The 27,890-nt window shown below is 36.9% G+C and overlaps 1 protein-coding gene across 1 annotated transcript; it reads left to right on the top strand.

The window, feature by feature from the left end:
* Nucleotides 1–287: 287 nt before the first annotated feature.
* Nucleotides 288–27,767, top strand: LOC139981037 (kinesin-like protein KIF22-B). The gene is made up of 16 exons (XM_071993144.1): nucleotides 288–388; nucleotides 2,233–2,544; nucleotides 3,569–3,726; nucleotides 4,560–4,705; nucleotides 5,019–5,082; nucleotides 6,868–6,980; nucleotides 10,710–10,785; nucleotides 12,518–12,562; nucleotides 15,497–15,641; nucleotides 16,714–16,846; nucleotides 18,033–18,238; nucleotides 20,885–21,003; nucleotides 21,589–21,658; nucleotides 22,248–22,372; nucleotides 23,857–23,916; nucleotides 24,589–27,767. Exons 2-16 carry the CDS (start codon nucleotides 2,262–2,264, stop codon nucleotides 24,613–24,615), a joined length of 1,770 nt encoding a protein of 589 aa, XP_071849245.1. The 5' UTR covers nucleotides 288–388; nucleotides 2,233–2,261; the 3' UTR covers nucleotides 24,616–27,767.
* The last annotated feature ends 123 nt before the right edge of the window (nucleotides 27,768–27,890 follow it).

The following is a 27,890-nucleotide window of genomic DNA, read 5'->3' as shown; positions in this document are numbered from 1 at the left end:
TTTGTCAAGAAGTAAGAAAGTGTGAAAAGACGGTAAGTTTCAGTTTTCGCGGTTTACATATAGTACATCTTATCAAATTGGTAACTTCTAGATTTTTGACGGTTTGTAGAGTTGTAAGGAAGCGTGCAAAACGTGTCTTTTGCAGATTTTTACCCGGTTTTTTTTGTTGGTTTTTTGTTGTTGCAATGTGTGAAAATCGTCAATAGGCATGTCTCTTCTTGGCTTCCGTACAATTCTCCGCAGACTATGCCTTGTTGAAGACATACTTTCTTTTGTTTCAGGCTTTTATTTTTAAAGGGCCCCCTCTATTTTGTGGCACAATTTTTAAACGTAACCAGGTTCCGCTAGTGATACGAAAAGAAACCATTTGCGACGATGTCTTGTTAACGTTAGTCTACCAAGTACCAACTTGACTTTCTCATCTAGATACTTTTAAATATATTTGCAGACCCACTATCGATTGATATGTTTTTAAAATTTAGCGTTATTTCGGCCAGAAATCTAAGCCATGGCTATATTGTCAGTCGCCCTACTAATGCCTTAACTAGGCTTAGGCTAGACCTAGGCTATAGCCTAGGTTGTATTAATAATTACTAGCCTATAAATGTTTGACCAAGGCTGGATGTTATGCAGATTCTAACTTAGTAGCATGGTGGGCTCATAATTGACGCACTTAAGGATTTGATCAACGATATCTATCAAGGAAAAATCCAAATCACTCAACTGTTTGTTTTTTTCATATGTGTGGTTCCTCAGAAATGTAATGATCCCAAAGTATTTATTGTTCTGTGCATCCGAACATACTTGAGCAGAACTTGACCACAAAATGTCTGCCGTGTCAAGCTCTTTCATACCACCAAATTGACACATTCCTCGATAAGCTTACTGTAACTTTTGTGAAAGTATATATCAATTGACTCTGAATGCTGTTTGCTATGCTCTGAGCCCCTAGGCTCAGACAGGTCAGGTCCCAGAGAGTAGTGGTATCATGCTGTGGTAATATTGGTTATTTTTTAGGGAGTAAGATTTCCAAATCCCCAGTGCAAAATTGGGGTGAGGGAATCGCTTCTCGCCCTTTTGGCTAAGATCATGTGTAGTATCTGTTCCCTTTTGAGGGGAATGGTGATGCACACCCGACGATAATCACACAGTCACAGTCCCGATGCAAGGGGACTGGGGTTGAGAGCGGATCAGGCGTTCCGTAGTTTGGTTTTCTTGCCCAAGTTCTTTCCCGGGCGAGTTTTTCTTATTGATCAGCACATAGCTGATATGGATTCAAACTCATAAATATGTAACACTGCTTCACTGCAAAGAGTTTAAGTTGCCATGCTGTATCGTTGCCAGTAATATTTGTAGGTGTGTCAATTACAACTGTGCGTAAATTATGAAGCCTTTACTATACTAGTAGTTAGTGTATAGTGTAGGCTCTAGTCCTACAGGTAGTGTTGGACTGAGCAGGGAGCTGCTACTCTAACTCAGCTCCCTGGACTGAGGTACTGTACTATAATTGTATTGTAGCCTAGACTATAGGCTTACTATAAATTACTAGCCTAATCGACTTGGCCATGGTGAAGCCTAACCAAATATTGTAGTCTAGGCCTAGAACTGAGATTAAGTATTTTAGGTGGCCTAAGTATAGGATCATGCATTGGCAAACAACAATGTTTAATATTTCCAAGGCTACTGGTAACAATAACAATGTGTGCATGTTTGCTCAAGAACATGTTTCCTAGCCTGCCTAGTGCCTAGGCTTACTGTGCCTAAGCTTACTAGGCCTAAGTCAATTGACGGCTTACTCTGTGGAAGTCAGTTCAGTGTTAGGCCTAGGCTAACAAAAGAAGAAATAAAAAGACTAGGGTAAAGAAAATGAAACAAAGAATATGAATTCCCTTAAACCTAGCCCTAACATTATCCCCTGCATGAACAAAATAACTAGGACTATTTCTAACGTTCCTATCTGTCTGACTCCGGATAACTGTTCTGTAAGTTTTTATGCCCTAATTCAATCCAATCATTTTATTATCCAGCATAGACATGATTGATAAAATTATAGAATTATAGAACAAAACAAACAGAAATGACAGAGGAAAATTCTGAGGAAGTTTCAAATGAAAACCTTATCACTTAAGTCGCATAGTTAGTGAGCAAGTATAAACTTGAGTAGCGTCATCGAAAATTGTCAGGTCTCATACATACATGTGCAAACAATATTTCCTCATTACAATCTTTCAGGTATGAAGATTACTTGCTTGTATTAAGCTATGGCAGTGAAAAGTGAAGGTAGCAGGGTTCAAGTGGCTGTTAGACTGAGGCCAGCATTGAGCAAGCCCACAGTTGATAAGTGTGTTAGTGGAATTGACCACAAATCTCTGGAAATATGGAACTGGCGTAACAGCGAACAGAGTCTGCGGTTCGAGTTTGACAACTTCTTCGGAGAAGAATCTCAACAGAAAGATATCTTCTCCAAATGTGTTCGACCTCTCCTACATCATACACTGCAAGGACAAAATGTCAGTGTGTTTGCTTATGGACCAACTGGTGCAGGTAAAGATGGACTATATACAGCAGTGTATCATCGTAAATGTACTACTCAAGGGGTGTTTTTGAGATGGTGTACAGGAATCAGCTTTGATCTTTTGAGATATCATATACTGTAGGCACATGTATGTAACCTATTATAATCTGGATATATTTTATAACATGACATTAGCTACTCATCTTGTGGGCAGTATTTATCAATGTTTGGAAATTCTTGTAAAATTTCTCATGCACTAAAATTATAGTATTTTCCACATGTGTTAAAAAAAATGAATCACACTTTTAATGTTGAAAAAATCTGCCAATACCTCCTTGCAATCTGAGAGTAATTCCTAAAAAAGGCCAACTTTCTGTAATTGCACTGTTGCGAATGCCACGTGAATTATCCAAGGGAATTAGTAATTAGTCTGTTTTTACAACCCTGGAATCTAAAGCCACACTGTAGCTGAAAAAACCCTTCCACATCAATATGGTATATACTGACATTGTGATATGAAAGTCATTAGACTGGTGGGTCCAATACTGTACAGTAGTCTGTTCTGCTGCTGAGATCCCAAACAGTGAAATTTGTCCATTTCATTTGGAAGTGTAGATTGCATTAATAGTGATTTAAGATATCACAGAGTATAGAGATGACACATGCAATTTACCTTGTTATGTTATGGCTGACCATATAGAGATTTAGGCTATCAGGCTAACATCGAAGCAATGTTACTTCGTCACAAGCCTATCGTTTATGCTATTTGCAGAACAAGGCTGACCATTATTACCTAAAGATATTTAGCTATAAGCGAACGGCTAAGACCACACGTACTGTAAATGCAACTGAACAATTGTATTGTTTACAAGATCGTTCGCAGAGCGCTACTGACCATTATGAGGTACAGATATTAGCTATCATATTAGACGATGGGCCGTGGCAACATAACAAATGTATTATTAATATGCCATTTGTAGAGCAACTGGAGGATTGGTAGTTTTTTATTAAAACGTTTGAATTGTGTTGTTGATTGTTTCTGCTTTTTAACAGGTAAAACATATACAATGCAAGGCACCAGGGACCAGCCAGGAGTCATTCCGAGGTCCCTTTACACTCTCTTCAGAGCGATAAAGAACTCAGAGAAAGGTCCCAACCCAGAGTGGAAACATACAATAAGTTTCAGTTACCTAGAGATATACCAAGAGAAGGTTGGTATAAAACTGACCGCTTACCCTTGATTTTAGAGCTTTTGGCAATTAATAGCCATGTACGACCATGTCCTTATTACTACTTACCAAATTAACAATCACTCCTTCAAGTACTTTCCTGTCCTTGAACAATAACGCATTCTCTACATGTCCATCTATAACCACTGCAACAGAGCAATGCATCTGATCAATGTTATTGTTGTATTTAATGCTGTATGGTACATAACCACCTTTCATGCTGTCCGTAATACATCTATGTTATTATTATTATTGCACGAAATTTATATAGCACCTTATTCAATTAAAAGATTGCTCTAAAGCGCTTTACAACAAAAGATAATAATTTGTTAACAGTAAACAGTTAAAACGGTTATAAAAGATAAGATTGTATAGAAAAATAAATGATAGAAATGTTAAAAAAGAAAAAGAAAAATACAAATACAATAATAACACCTGAATTAAGTATGTACAGCAAGTATAAAAATAAGTACATTAATCTGTGTTGGCAGCTCTGAAAAACAGTGTTTTGAGCAATTTCTTGAATTGCGTTAAGTCTATATTAATATTGCATATGTCCTGGGGTAAGTTATTCCATAATGTGGCAGCGGTATAATCAAAACATTTAAATTCATATGTATAGTATATTAATATCGGTCTCACAGTGGAAGTCCCATGTGGAGGTATACGGCCTATATTAGTGTTGCTCATAGTACATTTCACGTGTCGTGAAAGATTACTACTGGTCAATAATCAGCTTGAACAAAAAAAATTTCCTTTTTACGTTAAAGCCATCATTTCTTATCTGTTGCCGATAATAATCTCTTTCCTTTTAGGTATATGACCTGTTAGAGGTCAAAGCTCACAACCTTCCGATAAGAGAAGACCAACAACGTAATATCTTCATCTCAAATTTAGGAGAGCAAGAGATAACATCAGTTCAAGACTTCCAAAAGCATTTTCAACCAGCCAATCAAAATCGGTACGATCTGTTTTTATCCCTTTCTAGAATATTCGTCATGTCATGGCTGATAGATAAAGATGGATTTTTTTCGATAGAAATCTTTCATTATCTTATGTTTCATATGAACAAAAAGAAACTGTTAGGTACCTTTTGACTTCATCGCCTGACATCAATGGATGATTTTGTTAAAGTGAAATAAAGATAGAGAAAATTGAAAGCAATTAAAAAATACATGATATTAATAATGATTCAGTTTAATGTTATTTTTAAACAACACCTCTTTTGTCACTAGAAGACTGTTGTAATTTTCTTTATCTTTCTAATTTGATAGAACAACTGCAGCAACAAAGCTCAATAGCAGATCCAGTCGAAGTCACAGCGTCCTTCTGGTTAAAGTAAGTCCGTTTTGATTCTAATTTCTACTCAACTCTCATTTTTGCCAACTTTAAAATTGGTTTCATTTGTACGAACCTCAAGACAAAATCAGACTTGTAAAGTACTGATAAATGCTTTCCTCCCGCAGATATGAATGGAATAGAGTTGCTCATACAGTGGATAGTTGCGGGGCAGGGGGTCATTTTCGAAATTTTCAGCAGAGATGACTGTAGGTCCAAGGTCATATAGTTGTTGCTCTGGGATGCTGTTTGTTGAAGACATACTTTCTTTTGTTTCAGGCTTTTATTTTTAAAGGACACCCTCTATTTTGTGGCACAATTTTTAAACGTAACCAGGTTCCGCTACTGATATGAAAAGAAACCATTTGCGAAGATGTCTTGTTAACGTTAGTCTACCAAGTACCAACTTGACTTTCTCATCTAGATACTTTTAAATATATATGCAGACCCACTATTGATTGATATGTTTTTAAAATTTAGCGTTATTTCGGCCAGAAACCTAAGCCATGGCTATATTGTCAGTCGCCCTACTTATGCCTTAACTAGGCTTAGGCTAGACCTATAGCCTAGGTTATATTAATACTAGCCTATATACGTTTGACCAAGGCTGGGCTTGTTATGGTGATTCTAACTTAGTACTCGTACTTAGTAGCATAGTTAGTTTACAGTGTAGGCCATACTGTAGGCTATACTGTAGGTCCAAAATCATATAGTTGTCGCTCTGGGATGCTGTTTGAAAATATATAAAAAATTGATTGACCTTCCACTGTAAATGAATGAATGTGAATATTGACCAAGGTTTGCCCAGAACTTTATCAAAAATTTAAGGTCAGAGGTCACCATGCACCACTATTTGAAGCGATATACTCCAAAATGAATCCAATGAGCTCTGTTCATTCTAGATGCTTGCTGCTAGAACCACACCATGCAGAAGCTTAATAATAGTACTCACTTTGGAATTTCTGTCCAGAAGACCTATATATTCTGTTTTGAAAACCAAAACAAGCCCCATAAACACATCACCTCTTCTTATCTTGAATTATTGCTACTTTCTTGTACAAGTATGTATTAAGTGTTTCTGTTAAAACACATTGGGGGAAGCAGACAAGGAGAATGCATGGTAAATGATTAGTGACATTCAAATATTCAGATTGCCCTTCAATTTGTGACGTCCGCTCCCATAAATAATTATGTAGCCTAGCCCTCTAATGGCCCATAGGCCATGCCTGTCTTTCAAAATGTTGTCTCTGGCAGCCATGAAATACTTACCGGTGCAAAGGCCCTTAGACCAGCCATCGGCAAACTTTTTGAAGGCCCGACCCATTGATCGTCCCACTCCCACCACATTAAATTTGTCATTACAAATACAATGCCACCTGGAATGTGCTGGTTGGCTCTGCTTCCTTGCCACAAGTTCGTCAATCTTGGCTTGAAGCCCGGGGCTACAGTGCAACCCTGAGAATAACACACACGGCTAACAACATCCAAAAATCCTTTTGTGACCGAGACATCGGGTTGCGAAGCATAGGTTGCGAACCATCGCTTTAGGCAATTGGTTTATTTGAGGCAACACATGTATGATAAATGACTGATAGTGCACTGTCATAATTTGTTGAACCTATACATGATTTGATATTGAATGCTCAGATATTGCAGAATGTGTTTGAATTATAGCAGTGAATGTATTTGTGATCATATATACAGTAGTACCTCATATATAGTATCAGTGGTTGTAAACATTTCTTTCAACTTATTATACGGTTTTGTTTTCAATTTGGTTCAAAGGTCAAGAAGACCAAAGAAACCGATAAGGAGGTGCGGAGTCAGATCGGCAAACTTTATCTGATCGACCTGGCAGGAAGTGAAAACAATAAGAAGACTGGGAACCAGGGAATTAGGTGAGAATGTAGTAAGATTGACTGAAATAATTCTGATAATGGAGAGCCTATGTAGTTTCTACAGTAAATGGTACCTGTTCATGGAACTTTCAGACAGGCAGGCACTGAGTTATCATTGCCAAAACCTTGATTGCAGTTGTATCATTTGGTTAACTTTGCCATCAGCACAGTACAATGAATTGCAATACAGTGCATAAAAAATTAATAGTGTATTACAAAATAACAAAATACAAAACAGTGCATGATAATATAATAAAATTTATAGTACATGACAATGCAATATAGTAGATAACAATACAGTGCATTATATTACAATACAATATGTATAGAAATTACAATGTATACAATACACTGCATTACAATACAGTGCATTACAATACAGTGCATTACAATACAGTGCATTACAATACAGTGCATTACAATATATTACAGTTCATTGCAATCCATTATAATACAATACAGTGCATTACAATACAATACACTACAAAGCAGTGCAATACATTACTATACAATATAGTGCATAACAATTCACTATAAAGCAGTGCAGTGCATTACTATATAATACAATACAGTGCATTATAATATGTATGTACAGTATGTATTTTAGATCCTGCAAGCAGGAACTCGCGAAGAAGCCTCATTGGCTTATCAAAGCAGCAAGCTGACCGAAGTCAGTCTCTCACATTCATATTTAACGTCCGTGATGACGAATTGTCAATTGTAAACAACTCTGTAACTGGACAACATACATAAATCTTGGAGGGACTCGAACCGGGGACCTTATGATTGGAAGGCACCGGCGTTAACCATTGAGCTAACACTCCTTGTTATAATGCCATACATATAATACAATATCAGTGTTCTCCGCAGGTCATTTTTTTGTCCGGGTGGTAATCGCCGTCCTGGGGGTAATCGCCGTCCTGGGGGAGGGGTCTATAAGGGGAGGGGGTGTCCCCCTCCCATTTGGAAAATTTTTGCACTCCGAAGGTGGGCTAGACGCCAAATGGGGCAACATTTGGTGCTATATTTGCCTTGCATGTATCTCCAGGAATTGCTATTTTTTAGGCAGTGTTTTAAATTTTCTCTTACGTTTGCCAAATGAAAAAAAAAATAAGAACACTTCAAAATTGTTGCTGAAATATGAGTAGTAATGAATAGGCCCTAAGTCCATGAAAACTTATTCTACAATGTGCAAGGCTAACCCAACACAGCCTGTGCTTGACTGGGATAATTGCCAAGTTCTGGCATATCAACCAATTATCAGTCCTTATTACACAGATGCACACAATGAATGAAAGAATGATAAATAGATGATCAAATAACAAATTAGTCTTTATTTATTTCAACACTAACAGGATAACAATTGCAGTGAGAAAGTTGAAAAGAAATATAGTTTATCAACTTCATGACTTTTGAAGTTCGTAAAAACCCGTCCTTTACAACATTCACTGTATAGAGAACAAAACTCTGAAAATCAGTAGAGAAATTACCAATTGTGTACGAAAAGTAAGTTGGTACACCTTTCAAATTTTACGAAAGATCGAGCAAAATACTTTCGAAAAATTCACTCGAAACTGGCATATCGTGCTAAATGCAACTAATTTCATGTAAACAAGGCTCTAGTACACCCATTTATGAATTAACCATAAGACCACATCTGGTGTTGAGCCGCAGAAAAAGAAAGTATTTTCTAGAATTTTCACAAAAAAAGGAAAAATTAATATCCTACCATAGTTAAGTGTATAGTAAATAACCTAACCACTTCGTCGGTTACGGGTCTCCGTAACAACAAAAACACAACTTACATTGAATTTTGCGAAGTTGACGTTCTCTACAAGGACACAATATTTAGCATTTAGTTAATCATGCCAAGTGGCCTAAAACATGGGATTGCACGTTTTACTTTCATAAAGATGGCCATACTGTAGCTATTGAGGCCTTGATATGGTGCTATGTCTGTATGGTATAGACCAGGGTTGTCCAACCTACGGCCCGCGGGCCACAGTCCGGCCCGTCGCAGGGTTGCGTCCGGCCCGCCAGAGATGCTCTACGGTGCGAAATTTTAGTGAGCAGATTTATTGATAGCAATTTGAAGCTATATATATAATCAATCATTCGAACCTTCTGGGTCCAAAAAACTGCATACAGGTCAGTTTGTGTGACACTCTCTCAGCGGAGGTAGGGGGGGGGGGCGGCTGAACTTTAATCATCTGTTTTATCAGGAAGGAAAATAAATCAGTGCGCTCCTCGCGCAGTGCTCAAATTTTGTTGCCTTGGGCTTCGGGCAAAAAATCGAGCGTAGGGTTCATGCGGCCCCTCCTTCATCATAATCATTCCATGTGGCCCTCCTCTGCAAAAGGTTGGACAACCCTAGTATAGACTGTGCCTGGTGTCATGGGGAATAGATTGTTTTGTTCATGCGAAGGAGTCAGTTGGCTTGAGGTGTGTTTTACTTACCCTAATGTTACGGGGATATTTACCTACTTTTCTTGAACGTATAAGATAATATTTCGCGTAACTTCACCGATCCTTTACTGACTGACCTAATTAATTCTAGAGTGAAGCCAAAATAGTTTACTCCATGAAAAGTTTTTTGGAAACGTGCCAAAAATGTTAAAAAACAGGTGTTAGACAGGGGGTTGTTTGGCAAGGTACCTGGGAAAATTCGAAACACATGAAGCCAGCCTACCGTGATATTTAAGTAGGGTTAAACACTGCAGTTGTAAACTGATGTACGTATCGTGCACCCTGTTCATTGTTAGGCATTCTAGAAACAGGGCTTTGCCGAACGTAGTTTGTTTCATAATATCGAAGAAGTTTCGTACCTCGCGGAGTCGGTGTTTATTTACGATATGTCATGTGTGTAGGTATTGGAGAATTTACAGGCATACGGGGGTGATGCGCAAATCGATCGCGGCCGCGGCAGGAACAAAACATGTATTTTCGATCAAATTCGTCACTCTTAAAGAATATGAGTGACTTTTAGAAAATGTTTGACGAGGTGCCAGTGTATTTTTTTTTTGTCCGGGCGGCCAAGTTTTTCGTCCGGGCGGTAGTTTTATGTCCGGGCGCTAGCCAGCCTTTTCAAATTTTGTCCGGGCGGCGCGCCTGGACAAAACCAGTAGTGGAGAACACTGCAATATATAGGAATTACAATGTATACAGTAGACTGCCATACAATACAGTGCATTACAATATAGTACAGTTCATTACAGTACATTATAATACAATACAGTACATTACAATACAAACAGTGCAGGGCAATACAATATAATATGATACAGTGCATTGCAACCGGTGCTGTGGCCTAGTGGATAAAGTTGGTGGTATTTAGCAATTAGGCTTAGCAATCGGGAGGTTCCAGGCTCGATACCCGGCCAGGTAAGGTGGGTTTTTCATTCAAGGGCAATTTACGGTTTTTGCCATCAGAAATGACTTTCTAAATCGAAAAGATTCCAAATTTGAGTTGCAAACGTTGAATTGGAATCCACCCGACATGTAAGTGATAATCCATAGAAGCCCTTGCAGGTTTCTCCCACATTTGTGGTCCTTAAGGGTCGTAAAAATAACTGCTGATTATTATTATTATTATTATTATTATTTCAATGTTATTGCACCTTTACCTTTAAGTACTACAAAAACTGGAAAACTATTCTTGGCGTTACTGTGGCATTGGCTTGAATACCTGTTAAGCCTATATCTGTCTTTTTTATATTGATTTCACTTTAGACTTAAAGAGAGTGGCTGCATTAACATGTCCCTCTTTCAACTTGGCAAGGTAGTGGATGCTCTGAACCAAGGCTTGGTAAGTTCGATCGTCTCAGGTAGCACGGACAATCATTTATCGTGGCTCAAATTTTCAATTCAAACCCTATCTTGGTGGCATATCACCGCTGACAGTATTTATTTACCTCTGCACTGGAAGTTTTCTGGGCTTAGTTTGAATAGCCCTCAGATAGCGTCTAAGGATAAAATATTACATTCCTTTTCGGTGATACCTTTTGAAGTATCATGTCAGGTAAAAATAAGAACATAAGGCAATGAGAAACGCATTGACTCTGTGTACATTGTGTTGTTGTATAATTTGTATATTCTAGAATTCTACTCATTTTATCATGATTTTTTCGTTTTCATTCATTTATATATTTCCAACAAATGCCAAACTTTGACCGCAATTATCATACAGGAAGTATAATACTTCATATTATATACAATAATATGTACTTGCTACTGTGAGCTTTACTTGAGCGTATTTTGTAGAGTGGAAAAGTAAAACCAAACAGCATTGCAATACCTGCCAATTCAATTGTTTTACCGTACATTTGTCTAGAGTTTATATATTAATGAGTGTGTGTACTGTGTACATTGTGTTGTTGTATATTCTAGAATTTTACTCATTTTATCATTGTTTTTTTATTCATTTATATATTTCCAAAAAACGCCAAAATTCGACCGCAATTGTCACAGACGAAGTATATATAATACTTATCATTATGTACAATAATACAGTATGTACTTGCTACTGTGAGCTTTACTTGAGCTGTATTTTGTTGAGTGGAAAAGTAAAACCAAACAGCAGTGCAATACCAGTTCAATTGTTTTACTGTACGTTTGTGTAAAGTATATTAATGAGTGTGTATGTATAGTATACTTACACTATTTATGTTCGAGTGGACTAATTTCAAATACTCAAAGTTCCTATAAGTTATTGGTCAGTGTTTATGTAGATGCATTTGCTACACACCCCATGTCAAGCTTAGAAACCAAACATTGTTGAATGAAAGGCTAAAATCATCACTTCAAAACTAGTCTCAGAGAAAAAAAGATTGAAGTTATTTGCTGTCAAATTTTTGACTTTGAGCTGAAGATCATCATGTATACCACCTTCCAGACTGTTTTGTGAATAATTATCTCTTGAAACAAACTGAGAAAAAAATACTTGAAAAAACACAGCAACCCTTGGAAAATTAATGAAGTACATGGCTTGATTTATAATTGTTGAGGAAGCTGACAACTTGTCCTCAAATATTCTAATTATCCTTATTCAAAGATGACAATTACGAAGCTGATAAGAGCAACCCTTGGAATTTTAATAGGTTTCTTAATGACTTCTACCTCACTGGAAAAAAACGGTTGCTCTAAAATTATCAACCATTTTCAGGTTACGAAAGTTACAAAACACATTCTAAGTTTTCACACAACCTCAGGCTATCTAGGAAATCTTTGTGTGTTCATTGTTTGTCACTGAACTAATTAAATTTCAAATTATGTGATGTTTACCGCTTTTCTTTTTTATCTTTCTTAAATTAAAGAAGACATACTGTATGTTGCCTATAGATCAGTAATTATAAATATTTAAAATTTAGGATAATAATAAACATCATTACAGTGATTTTTTGCAGTCCTTTTTTTTGGGGGGGGGAGAGGGTGGGTGGTGGGGGGATGGGAGATTAAAGTTTAAAATTTGAAGACTAAATTCTTTATTAGTTTCTCATGCCTTATCTGTACAGATATGTTTTTGTTATCCCTTTTCTCAGCCTAGAATACCATACAGAGACAGTAAACTAACAAGGCTTTTACAGGTAAGATGTTAGAATGTATATAACAAGAAACATCCCATAGATAGTTTAATACTGTTTTGTTATCACTGTGATGCATTTCTTCCATTGAAGTTTATTCCTTGTACTGTAGAATATATACACAGCTGGATCAATAGCTGCTTCGTTAAGATAAATGTTTTCGAAAATTAAACTGCCGTAATAAAGCAATGTTCAACGGTACAGGACAAAACAGGTTCAACTTACACGTTATCGATAAGTTCGTTCAGTGATTCTTTGTATTCCGATGCTTTGGCATCTGTCGGAACCTATGCAGTCTAGTGTTGGCCTATGCATGTGTGTATGTGTGGGCATATGCTTGAACCGCCTATGCGTGTGTGTATGAGTATATGAGTGTGTGTATGTGATTCCCTAGCTTGTAGACAAGGTATCTCAAGCAGGAATTATGTGATTGATGTAATACTTCAGTCATGGTTAGTAGATGATCCCGATGGTTTTTGATATGGCTTCTTGCATATGAATGAGTGGGCGGGGCTGAATGTAAAATTCTGAAAATGTCAGTATCTCTTCAACTGTTTGTCCCATTTAGTTCATACTGGATATGGTGATGTAACTTACATAGTAAGTAAATGTTCTTAACAAATACAATTTTCACCTCATTAATATTCATGATGGGTGGGTCTATATGGAAAATTGTCAAAAACAGCTTGTAGACATGATATCTCAACAAACACAACTTAAATCAATCTCATACTTTTTAGGTAGATGGCCTGTGATTAACAGATTGTTTGTGGTTACCATGTCATGAATATTTATGAATGGGCAGGGCTTAACATAAAATTTGCCTTACACTGGTATGGTTATGTTGGTACAAAATAAGCACATTTTCAGGACATTTCCAATTCCATCAATGTCATTAATATTCATGAAATTGCAAGAAATGACTTTCAAACACAAGACAAGAACCAAATGTTCAATGATTTTCACCCTTGACGTACTGTATCAGGTCTGTCACACTACATAAATTCATTCAATCAACCGTGTTGTTTTTTGTGTGCATATAATGAATATTAATCAGTGAACATAAAATTTCTTAATCAGATATCCCTGAAATAGTTTGTCTTATTAGTTTGATACATATGTACTTGGCTAACACAATGTAAGTACAGTACTGTATGTAGATACACAATTCATGCTTTTGAGATCGTAAAATTTGACCTCATTAATATTCATGCATGGATATGTTTTTAAACAATGTCACCAAATAGACTTTGACAATATGATAACTGATTTCCTGGTGCCTTCATATTATATGTTGCCGCATTAGTCAATACACAATCCCTCTTCATTTTGGTGTGCACAAGTTCATGAATATTAACATGTATGGCTTATTACACTACGTATACGTTTGGGCGTAGCAACCACTAAAACATGTTTGTTTTCTGGTTCCCCGTGCAGGACCATGCAATCTGACAATGTTTTAATCAGTTTTTGATTCCTATACCGAAGGCAAACTGATTTTGTGCAATGGTGATTGCGTTTAATTACGAGAACCTTGTAAACACTGCTTACATTAAATGTTATATGTATATAACCAACGTGGCAAGTAACCACTGACTTGACTGTTGACTCTCCAGTTCATAAATTACTAGTTGGCATTATGACTCTCGCTCAGTGAAACATCTTCCAATCAGTTTGTTTTTATTTTTTTTTATTTAATTAACTTGTTTTTGCCAATGACTGCAAGTTGGTTTCCTCTCAGTATATATAAGTCAAGGTTATCCGAGAGTCTCAGGTATCCTTGACTTCTACTGTTTGCCAATGTCAAGCTAACTTATAGTCATCTCAGAGATGACGAGGCATCCCTTTGACATCAGCCTGTATCAATCGTTTATAAAATAGCTGCACATGGGCAGTGTGGCATGAAAATGCTGATTTAGTCACTTTAATTTGGGAAGAATTTGTGATGCAAAATAAATTTATAATTGTACATTGTAGGTCCTGAAATTCCTTTCCAATGATCTTTCAGATTGTCAAGTATTAAAATGCATGAGTGCAGTCCTGATAACAGCAAATTATTTAAATTAAGTGTCCTTCAAGATTCTACCTTACCCCTCCTCTTGATCTGCCCTTCCCACACAGTCTCTCCCTCCCCATTGTCTTCTCCCCATCAGAGAAGAACGATAAGACCCCAATTGAGAAAAAAATCGGTTAAAATTGGCATCCAGAGCAGGGATGTGCTCACGCTGGGCGTCACTGTGTGGCCCCGCCCTGCACTAAAATTTACCGCCCAGCACTGTCTTAAAAATTGTGAATCCCGCCCAGCACTATTTTTCATCTAACATCCCGACATTCCTAATAATATATTCAACATAAATTGGGCCTAGCCTATGCCAAAATCATACAGACTAATAATGCCTCAGTTACGCATGCGAGAAACATTACTTACGGCTCTCAATCGGTCCCTTTTAAAATCTCTTTGAAACAAATTAATAACTTTTACCAGGTATACGTAATATATTTCACTAAAAAAAAATTAACAAAATGTAAATTGTTAGCAAAACTAGTACTTGTGTATGAGCTTATAAAGCTACACAAGTGCCAGCATTTGGCATCTGAGCACCTTCAAGAAAATTTCTCCCCCCTCCCCCTTAGACCTCTCCTGCAGGACGACGATCAGTATACCCAGCACTCAGGAAATCCTGGGCACATCCCTACCAGAGTCTTAGCTAACTTTGCTGCCATGTTGGGTCCTTCCCTTTGTAAATTACCATGCTCAGCTTATATGCTAAAATTGATAGACTTTCATTTGCAGTTTCATTATTAACTGCAAGCCCTCATCAAGGAGTTTTGATCTTTTGAATGGTTCATTTTGTTTAGAGTTTTGGCACAATTTGGAGTCAGTAGTATACTTGGCAGTTAAAGTTTACCTTTCCCTCCTTTTCTTCTTCTTGGTAGGACTCATTGGGCGGCCATGCCCATGCCTGCATGCTGACCAACATCGCACCAGAGCAGGAATTTTATATGGACACCTACACCACCCTCAACTTTGCTGCAAAGTCACGAAATGTGGTGAACAAGCCTTTCGTCAGGGAAATTTCAGGTACTAAATCGACACTCTTGCCATGAAATCTCGTATATATAGCAAGATATATACAGCAAAATGTTATACTCACTGATTTATGACCCAATAGGTACTTTTCCCTATTTTTGTGATGTATGAATCACAGAGATTAAACGGTGTGAAGACTCGCACAAATAGAAACGTCTAATGCTGGTAATCTGACCTAGTTTCGAATGAGGTGTAACAGAAGTGTTAGTCACCACCATCGATCCCAGAAAATACACACAGCTTGCTACCGTCGGTAATTAGACACTAGTGTACAGTCACTACATACTGGTGCGGTCAATACCCACAGCACAGTGTACAAGCAATACAGCGATGGGCATCTCAGGTCTAGATAAAAGATAACAAGGTATCACGTTTCATTACTGTCTGCATTTTGTAGCGACACCAACAAAACCTCGCTTGCAAGCAACGGAAAGTTAACTTTTTCAGATGGCCGCACGCGGTTTGGGGCGAGTCTTCAATGCCTTTAATAATCAAATTTGCGACTTATCGAACATGAAATAATTCCCACAATGATAAATGTTGGGGATTCTGATAATTAGTTTTAGTACGTGATTGATATTAATCATATAAATGAATAAGGGGTTAATCAACGGTCTAGCGTGCGTTACTCACAGGATTAATGCACGATCGGGGGATAATGCAAGCGATGCACAAGGGCGGAGCCCAAGTGCATCCAGCGATAGCATTAACACCCGGAGTGCATTAATCATGTGAGTAACGCACGCTAGACCGTTGATTAACCCTGTTCATTCATACACTACCATTTGTGTGGGGGAAAAATCATAAAACAAAACATTTTTGGTTACATATAACCAAAGATTTATTAAAGTGATGCCCCGTAATTTTACCGTGCGTTACTCACAGGATTAACCACGGTCAGCTGACCTGAATGGACCAATAGGATTTAGGAATCTTTACTAAGTATGAATGAACACATGATTTTGATGAGAGACTGCTGTCAGGAGTATTGCTTCCTCTTTTAATTTTAGACAGAGAAAATGTATACATTGATTCCGTTAATATGTTATTGTTGGCCTTCCAGAAACAAAGAAGATCCCAGAAGCAAAGAATGTCCCTCAGAAACGTTCCATTTCTGACGAAGAGAATGTCGACAGCAAGAAGGCCAAACTATACCAGAGAACAGTGACTGACAGAATACACGATACAGGATTCAGGTAAAAGACTTGTAAACTCAATTGAAGAAAGAAACTTCAATAGATTTTGCAACTGATTTTAAATAATTAAGTCCTCCCATAGTCCCATGGCGACAATTTGCTATTAACCTCCCGTAAATATAATATGTGTATATATTAATATACAAAGTTATATATACTATATAAATATATATCAGGAAGTGAACAATTGAATCTTTGTTACATATATATATATATATAGATATATATATATATATATATAGATATATATATATATATATATATATTAAGACAAAAGCAGAAAATTAAAATACGACTCATACAGTAATTGACAAATAAGGAGTACACCGTTAAGAAAAAATATAAATTGGTAATTTTTATTTTTATGGTATTGTACCATATATTTGGAAAACAAATGCTTTACTATTCTTTTAGAGACATCACTTTTCAGAGTAGCTAAAGAAAGAATAATTTTCTATAAATTGGTGGTATAGAATTAAATTATTGTATAGGGTTTTTCAGTAATGAGATAACGTACATTCTTTGTGTGTGTTCAGTGTTCACATTAGTCTACATACAGTTATAAAGCTAAGTTATGATTGATTGTGCTTGTAATTTTCTGTTTAAGTATCAGTATTATAATGTTTTCTCCGATGCACTTGGTACTGTTTTTGTAGCAAAAGAGAAACATTCCTCACTTGTCAGTCATCACTTAAAGTTTTAGTAATTAAAAAATGTTAAATTAAAACTCTGCAGTATTAAACATGGAATATGAAATAGAGAGACAGAGATAAATATTATGTCTTCCATGATGCAGTACAAAATGACAATATTAAGCGCTAAAGCCCAAACAATAATATGAAAAGTTGTTAGGATATTCATTCACTATTTCCATATAATCTTAAAACATTATGCAAGGAAAAGTTACAACACAGAAATTATATTTCTTGAAGAGAAAGTTCAATGATCTACGTCAAAAGAATATTTCCTAGAGCTCTTTTGGAACAAAGACTTGCATGAAAGATTTTCATATATATTTCTTTTATTCTTATATTTTAATATTTTTAATCATATAATTACATTACTTAAGTTTTTCTTTATTATACAAAGAAAGAATTGTCTTTGAGATGGTGATGAATAGAAATCTGTCTTGGCAAATAAAATGTCTAGGTTAATTAATTTTTTTTCACTTTTTTCCTCTGAACAGTCCTCTCATCAGGAGACAAGCCAGTTTCGAAGAGAATGTTAAATCAAGGTTGGATAACCTAGAGCAAAATCTACTTCAGAAATTAACCCAGACAATTAAATCTACAGCAGACACCCATCCAGAATTGAAGAGGGGTTTCCAACATGTGAAAAGGCTGGAGAAAGAAATGGCCTCCGTTAAAAACGTACTTCATAAAACACAGAGTGGTGAGTAATGCATTCTGTCACAAAATCATAACTTATCATGTGCATGTGGTAGATCCATTACATATAGAGCAATGACAAACTCTATACAAATTTTTGGGGGTAATTGATGGGGAGTAACAATGGAGGTCAGGGAATTAATGGAGAGTAACAATGGAGGTCAGGGAATTAATGGGGAGTAACAATAGAGGTCAGGGAATTAATGGGGAGTAACAATGGAGGTCAGGGAATTAATGGAGAGTAACAATGGAGGTCAGGGAATTAATGGGGAGTAACAATAGAGGTCAGGGTATTAATGGGGAGTAACAATGGAGGTCAGGGAATTAATGGGGAGTAACAATAGAGGTCAGGGAATTAATCGGGAGTAATAATGGAGGTCAGGGAATTAATGGAGAGTAACAATAGAGGTCAGGGAATTAATGGGGAGTAACAATAGAGGTCAGGGAATTAATGGGGAGTAACAATAGAGGTCAGGGAATTAATGGGGAGTAACAATGGAGGTCAGGGAATAAATGGAGAGTAACAATAGAGGTCAGGGAATTAATGGGGAGTAACAATAGAGGTCAGGGACGTAATGGGGAGTAACAATAGAGGTCAAGGAAGTAATGGAGAGTAACAATGGAGGTCAGGGAATAAATGGAGAGTAACAATAGAGGTCAGGGAATTAATGGAGAGTAAAAATAGAGGTCAGGGAATTAATGGGGAGTAACAATGGAGGTCAGGGAATTAATGGAGAGTAACAATAGAGGTCAGGGAATTAATGGAGAGTAACAATAGAGGTCAGGGAAGTAATGGAGAGTAACAATGGAGGTCAGGGAAGTAATGGAGAGTAACAATAGAGGTCAGGGAATAAATGGAGAGTAACAATAGAGGTCAGGGAATTAATGGAGAGTAACAATAGAGGTCAGGGAAGTAATGGAGAGTAACAATGGAGGTCAGGGAATTAATGGGGAGTAACAATGGAGGTCAGGGAAGTAATGGAGAGTAACAATGGAGGTCAGGGAATAAATGGAGAGTAACAATAGAGGTCAGGGAATTAATGGGGAGTAACAATAGAGGTCAGGGACGTAATGGGGAGTAACAATAGAGGTCAAGGAAGTAATGGAGAGTAACAATGGAGGTCAGGAAATAAATGGAGAGTAACAATGGAGGTCAGGGAATTAATGGAGAGTAACAATAGAGGTCAGGGAATTAATGGGGAGTAACAATGGAGGTCAGGGAATTAATGGAGAGTAACAATAGAGGTCAGGGAATTAATGGGGAGTAACAATGGAGGACAGGGAATTAATGGAGAGTAACAAATAACAATGGAGGTCAGGGAATTAATGGGGAGTAACAATGGAGGTCAGGGAATTAATGGAGAGTAACAATAGAGGTCAGGGAATTAATGGGGAGTAACAATGGAGGTCAGGGAATTAATGGAGAGTAACAATAGAGGTCAGGGAATTAATGGGGAGTAACAATGGAGGACGGAATTAATGGGGAGTAACAAATAACAATGGAGGTCAGGGAATTAATGGGGAGTAACAATGGAGGTCAGGGACTTAATGAGGAGTAACAATGGAGGTCAGGGAATTAATGGGGAGTAACAATGGAGGTCAGGGAATTAATGGGGAGTAACAATGGAGGTCAGGGAATAAAAGGGGAGTAAGGAGACAAAGGGGGGGGGGGTAAATTTGGAAGGTACAAACGTGTGTGTGGGTTGGATATGATATATGGTAATCAAGATGGGGAAGGGGGCAAGGGTGGTAGCAGGGGCAAGAGAAGACAGATTTTAAAGGTCGTCAGTCCTGACCCGAATTTAGAAAAGATAAAAGTTTGCCATTCCTTATAATTTCCTGACATTGAGGTGAATGAAATGAAACAACCTACTGTAGGGTGTCTCATTGGAAGAACGACTGTTAGATTGGCAGTAAAATGCTGAATCGAAGTTTGAACATAAGTGGGCGTTTTATTATTGTCTGGCATATCTTTTTAGGGGGAGGGGGGGGGAATGGGAGGGGGAGGTACTTCAATTTTTATCATTTTTACTGAATGATTTGATTTGTTGTACAGTTAATTTCATAACCTACAGTACCTCAGGATGTTAGGGACGTTCCTACTGATTTAGTTTGCATATTTCATGGAAGTGGAGAAAATTAGTTAGCTTTGTATACACTGGAGGTATAGACAAATTGTATACTATATCTGACCTAGAAAGTTTTACTTTGTATGTGTGGAATTACCTGGCATTTGTGTGGGTTTTAACTAAGTTGGAAATATAAACTAACTTGATTCAGTTTACCAGTCCAAAAAGGAAGAAGAAAAAAAACAAAACAAGTAAGATACTAACTCTTGCAGGTGTTTCGTTTCTATTTACTTGTTTCAAGTTTGCATAATGAAAATAAAAACAGCTTTGGATCAATACAGTAGGTTTTGTTTTAAAGCCTGACAAAGGAAATATTCCACATCGATATTTGATCATGTAACCTTCAACGTAACACCAACATGGACAGTATAAGACCTACACAGTTAACAGTTTATTTTTGACAGATGTAGGGTCAGAAAATCACGGGAAATAGGATATTCAGCAACTTTCCTTCTATTATTTCATTCTCTAATTTAAAAAGTTTTCACTTTTCTGCTATTGTTTTGTTCTTTAAATTGAAGACCCGAGGTCATCTACGAAGGACGATTGTGGCTGGTCACCTCTTACTAACTGTAAGAATATAAGAATGAGCAGAAAGTCTGGCAAAAATAGCCAACAGAGACAAATACACTTTGCAAAGGTAAGTTGGACTTGTAACACTCTGTGAGATATGTTGCAGAGGCATCGACGTTTAGCAATGTCAAATAAATTTGACGTCGAGAACATGAAACGAATGCAGGCCAACCTAGAGCAACTTGTGTTCACAATTTATGACCATTATATTAACAGTTATGTTCTCACTATTGAAAGAACAGGTCACAAGATGGTTTGAATTGAATGGCTTAAAATGAATGTTTTGAAAGTGGGGTGGAGATGGGGGGTAGGGGGTGGGGGTGTTGTAAGCTCTCCCCTTTGCTTTTGAGAATGGGTGGAGACCAATCCTGCTCCAGATTTCTGTTTTTGAAATTATTTCCCCTTTTTAAATTTATTAACATCATGGAGGAAATGCTATTATGATTGCATCTCTGGATAGGTATCAGTGTAAGTTCCAACTGGCTATTAGTTGTAAGCACGTCTGTAATTTAGGATCTGTTTAGTTACCATTATCAAATCAAGTGTTTCCGTGGCCAATACCGTTTTGCTTCCATCTTTCCCTTCAAAATACTACCTATATATAACATTTGCATATATATATATATAACACTCGCATCTTCTTACCACCTAGGTGAAAGATTTAACAGATAAAGAAAACCTGCAGGTCGTAGGACTGGATCCTGAATTTAAAGAAAGACATGGTAAAACCTTTTTTTTTTACAAAGGTTTCATTGCAAGAACAACAAATTGTCATGATTTAGTTTATTTATTTTTAAGCAGAGCTCGGACTTTCAAATTTGATTGATATTGCAGCCCTCTTGAATTGTTTGTTTAGTAAACAGCATTGGTAACTTTCAGTTTATTTCAAAGATTGCTTTTTTTTGGGGGGGGGGGGGGTGGAGAGGGCTAAAAGTTCTCTTCAAAGTTAGGTCATTAACTCACTTTTGGAAGATTTGATGTAACAAAACAGATCAAATGTAAAAGAGGAAATATCAAATACTACATTAACATACTGTTGTTGCTTGAATTATGGTGATTAATATTTCCATGTAATGTTCAACAGTTTGTCTATGAAATTACTGAACGTTTGTCTCCATTTGAAACCGTTGTGGTTATGTCTAGATCTTACCGTGGTTCTTGAAATGGAATTTAACCCGGAAGTCCTTCTTTAATTGGACTCTTGTGTTTTGATCTAGTTTGCCGTTGTGGTGGAACGTCATATTTTGCCTTGCAGTTTTTTCAAATTTTTATTTTTATTTTGTGTTGTTTCTGTCTCTGATTTTCCCCTAGTGGCGTCTATTTTAAATGTCCTAAACACTGGAACAGTCAAGCAACTGAAATCGTTACAGAGCATCGGAGAGAAGAGAGCTCAACTTATTTACAACTGGAGACAAATGTTTGGACAATTTCAGAGTGTAAGTTTGGCCATATGTGGGAGCAATGTCGTCTTTAATATCATACAGTATCAAACAGTAACAACAGATGCTACTTCTATATATTAATTAATGTTTATATGCTCGATGAAATGGAAAAAGGGTATTAGCTATAGAGTCCAATTTAAGTGGCCAAATACATAGCTATAATGTCCAAGCACAAGTGGCGTTATGCACAAACGTTTCCAGTGTAATTACAACAATTTACCAGATGAGTTGGTAGTCTGAGAAAAGTAAAAAAACCACACTTGTGCTGAAGTGTGACGTCAGTGTTTTGTTTAGGTCTTTGAAATGAGATATGTCTGTGATGTTTTTGTGATGTTTCTGTGCTGTTTTTGTGATGTTTTTTGTGATGCATTACAATCACTGTACTCTTCTTGTGAAAATATCCTTTAAATTATAACAGTAAAATATCCTTTTGAAATGGAAAAGGTACAACAACAAAAAAGGGAGGAAAGTATCTTGTAGTTAATCTGATCACTTAGTGTCACTCACTGGTTCATGATTTGTTTTTCTCAAAAAGTGTTCATAGTTGATTGACATTTTGGCCATATAAGTATGCTAATACTGTAGGCTGATATCATGGTTATTACCTCTGATACTAGAGAAATAATAGTTCAGACACTGTATGGGATTCCATTAGTGCCATTTGACAAATATTTTGTTATAATCAGTAGCTACAAAATATTGATTTTTTTTGTATGAATTACTTAATTCGTTTGAATTATTTAATGATTATATTATTAATTTGTTGATAAAAAACTTGTAATGTAACTTTCTAGCCACGAATTATTTATTTGATTTTACCAATTCATATTTTGCAGGAAGAAATTAATAAAAGTCATTCAAACTATTTAAAAATATTTTTCAAAGGGCACTTATGGGCTTTCGGAGGATTCCGATTTTTGGTTTTTAACCTTTATCTGCATAAAACATGCAGAAGAAACTACATGAGGCACATCAATGCCATCATGACACAATCACAGTCCTTGCGTGAGGGGATTTGAAATGAGAATAGGGTCAGTTTGCCAGCCAGGGAATGAAGTCTGGCTATCATGTTTAGTTTCTCTCCTGAGTAAATTTCTACCTGTTCACTGCCTTAAGTCTCGCTTCTTAATATTCTCTTCTTAATATGTTCCCTACACCCTTCCCTTAATCCTCTCTTTGTCCCTCCACTGTTTATCTCCTACCTCTCCTCTTCCCCTGTTGCTTTCTTCTCTCCATCCCTTGTCTACTAATCCCCCTTACATCTATTTCTTTGTGTTCACCATGCTCATTAACCTGTCTGTATTCTGTGTGTTTTTGTCCCTTCTGTTACTGTTACTTGTCATTTAGCCTCTGAAGGAGATCCTGCTAGGATCGAAACGTCAAGCCAACTTACTTTTACACATTCTCTTACACAGGCTCTCTAGTGGATAAGCAGTGTTGCTAACAGTTTTATTTTATTTTAATATTTTCTTTGTCAGATTGAAGACTTGCACAAAGTTACGGGGCTCCCACAAAAGACAGTCAATTTAATAATTCAGGTGAGCGGTATTTTTTATCATTCTGTGGTCCTTCGACTCAACGGTCCTGTCTATTTCAGAAAGAACATTTCGCAGTTGTCGACCATTTTGTAACTCTTTAATACACTCATTGCAAACATAGACGTAAATCATTTCATTCATTGCTTATTGAATTTTACTAAATGTGCCTGAAACAGACGATGATATGATGTCAAAATATCTGCAAGTCTCGTGGACTACTTTTGATACTGTATTAAGCACATCAAATAGTCTAAACCAGTATAATAGGCAGCCTGCAAGCCAAAGCCCCCCTCCCCCCCATTCAAAGATTTCAATTCGGCTTGCCAAAGGAAGAATTGACCCCCAATCTCCCACTTTGCAGGAATGTAAGGTGTTATAGGCTTGATCACCCTCCGGCCATACCCAGAACATTGCACAATCTAGGTATAGTGTGTGCCGTTACTCCAATCAATGTTGTATTTTACTCTCGCTGGCCCTGTTAGAAAAATAACTGAGAACCCCCCCCCCCCCCCGGTCTATATATTAAAATGTATAATATATAAATATATATAAATAATATTAAAACTCGTAATATTTGCAGACACTTCCGTTTGAAACCTCCCTGGACCATTATCTTATTTCAACTACAGTTTCCAGGCATATCTTGTATCTGACCATTTTTTGTCTCTCTAGAACAATTTGATTGCCATGGTGATTTGATGCAGTGAGAGAGAGAGAGAGGAAGACAGATCTGCGAGAGAGGTTAAAAGTAGCCGGAGCAGAAGCCTGGGTCAAGCCGGTCTATAGATAACTTCAAACATACATACTGACAGTGAAAGGACCGCCCTCCCTCACCAATGTCTTCCTTCTTTGCGAACGAGAAGATTGTCCTTCGGTCTCCCCAGAAATCTACAAGCTGGATATCGTCATATCATACATGTCGTCTGATGTACACAGCAGTCTCTGCAGATGAGTCTTTCACTTGATTTTTGTCAGAACGGTGTTCAAAGCAATAAATTATTTCCTGTGGCATATGCATACATCCTTGCATTGTGCAGACCAGAGCATGTCAGAACCACTGTTCAAAGCAATAAATTATTTCCTGTGACACACGCATACACACTTGCATTGTGCAGACCAGAGCATGTCAGAACACTGTTCAAAGAAATAAATTATTTCCTGTAACATACGCATACACTTGCATTGTGCAGACCAGAGCATGTCAGAACACTGTTCAAAGAAATAAATTATTTCCTGTAACATACGCATACACTTGCATTGTGCAGACGAGAGCATGTCAGAACACTGTTCAAAGAAATAAATTATTTCCTGTAACATACGCATACACTTGCATTGTGCAGACGAGAGCATGCAAATTGGAGGTATGCATAGTTGTTACTTGTGAAAGAAATATTCAGGTCATTTTGAAAGTGAAGAAGAAGAAAAGAGTTGAAAACTGATGCCAGAGAGATATTAGTGAAGTTAGCTGACAGCCTAGACAGGTTGGAGTAAATCCCGTAGAGAATAAGAAAGAATATAAGGCAAGGGATGATCTGTCCTCTGGTTGTATTCTGTCATCAATGGGATTAAGTTTGGGATGCTGTAAGTAAAGTCCATGTGAATAGTTTTAATGTACAGAGTGTGTGAAATGGACATTAATATGTCTGTGACCTTGTGGATTAGGTCAATTCTCTTTGGCTTTTTTTTGTATTATACGTATGTCGATGCATATATGTAGATGCTACGGCTAGTATTGTTATCGTTTGTTGCTTTCGTGTTGTATAGCAAAAAAGAGAGTAACGTGTATGATAATTTCATGTCCATGTTGACCCGATACTGTAACTTGTCTAGGTAACAATGTAGGTATCAACTCATTTACGGACTGTTACATCCATTTACTCAAGATGTTTCTTAATTTCCAGGAATGTCAGATATACTGAGGCTCCGTAGATCAAGTACTCTCAAATCATCACAAAACAGCTCTTGTAACCCAGGGGGGAGGGGGGTAACCCAGAAGCTGCTGGTTCAAATCCTGTTCTAGCCCTTAATTCCTTTGCTCCTGTTTCATTCTTAATAATCTACCCAGTCAGTTTTTCCATTGTTCATTTATGGGTATAATTATTCTTGATAAAGCTGAAATTTGTCCCAAATGCCAGTTTTCTGGGATGTACATCAAAGGAGACTGGGGCGTGATGCATGGTTACACATTATGCAAAGTACTGTGGCTGCTGACTGGGGCTACCAGCAAAGGAAATGGCTGTGTATAGGGATCGCCACCAGCTTAATGCTGGAATAGCTCATTTTTGTATAGTGCTGGGCTTGTTGATCCACTGGGTCACACTGGCTCAAATCCCATTCTAACCATACATTTTTGTTGCTCAGTTTACCGGTTTTTTTTCACATCCTGGTCAGTTTTCCGTTGTTCGTTGACTTGTATCATCAAAAAAACAATTTAGGGTGTTTCATCTGCTCTGGCAGAAGTGGACAATCTTGTACATTAATAATAATTTAATTTAATAATACTTTAATAATAATTTGTCCATCGATTAATTTTATTACTCAATGAGAACCACGCTACTTAGAATATGGTGGTAGTCCTTGTACTGACAACTTACCTTTAAACAATGATAAAGCATCCACCGAATCATTATAGCTCCATTCTATGTGTTGGTTGTAAGTTGAGAGCAAGGTTTACCCAATGTGCCAATTTTCGATAAACAAGAACGTTTCTTTCATCAATCAACTTAGGATACGCCTAGCTTTTCGTTTTCCCCTCTAAATATCTAACTAGTGAGTAATGAGTCAATCCATTTTAAATCTGTGATAATTGTTTCACTCAGAGTCTTAGTTGGCCACATAGACAACCATCACATAAGCCCACGTTTATGCAGAGTCAAAAGTTTTCGATGTCGTGACAATTAAAAACTTCTTGGACTAATAGCGAGTTGCATTGCAATCTCAAGTTACTGTCTGGGAAATGTTTAGATTAATGGAAAATGTAATCTTAAACAACAACAAAATTACCCTTGAAAAAGAATTCAAATGACAAAAATTGTTTGATGTGGATAGAACATTTGTATTTATTTTTATATAAACATCTATAGAATTAAGTTGAAGAACATACAATCGGGTGCACTAAAAGGTTAAACGTACAACTATTACAAAAGTTTATTCAATGTCAGAAATGTAAAACAGAATATGATGCGTGTAAGAATGGACTAGAACACAAACAATGTTTGAATATATAATTCGTGATGTTGTAAAATGTTATAACTTGAACACAGAAACACTGCTGATCTACATGCATGGAAGGTTTACTCTGTCATGTGAGCACTTTTAATCTAAGTATCAAAATTTCGTCAACATACAACCTTTTTTTTGTAGAGATATATTAACTTCCTCTGGATAAATGAAAATGTGAAATATGTAAAAGAATTGGCAGTTCCATTGCCGTGGTGACATCATTAAAGTGGTGGCTGTTGCCAGATGGATAAACAAAATATCCCTTCATACCTTTGAAAAAATCATATCTTTGGCATATAAAAATGCTGCCAGGATATGTGGTTTTGACAAAGAGGTGCAGAAAACATGCAGAAATCCCTCCCTCCCCCCGTTTTGATCAACTTTGCATGATGTGGAGCTGTTTGCCCTGTGTATATATCAATATATCATTGTAAATGTCCCTGTCCTTGTTTGTAAGTATTTACACTATGTCCAATGTGTTTGTGACGTCATCACCGAGATGCCCCAATATGCAATCTCGGTTAACACACTATCTGTGAAGTATTTACATTTTTTCTTAAATTGTTTCTTTTCTAATAAATCACAGAATATTGGAATAATAAATTCTCCAGCAAAAATAACTTACAGAAGGATTCTGAGACTTTTCTTTTTTGTCTTCTCCTCATAGTGTTATGACAAATTCCATGGTCAAACTAGTCTATAAACAGTGACATAATTATATTTAATACTGACACGTAAATGTTGAACCCCAC

This window comes from Apostichopus japonicus, chromosome 15, assembly GCF_037975245.1.
Source record: "Apostichopus japonicus isolate 1M-3 chromosome 15, ASM3797524v1, whole genome shotgun sequence".
Lineage (NCBI taxonomy): Eukaryota > Metazoa > Echinodermata > Holothuroidea > Aspidochirotida > Stichopodidae > Apostichopus > Apostichopus japonicus.
This window is presented reverse-complemented; position numbering and strand designations above follow the sequence as displayed.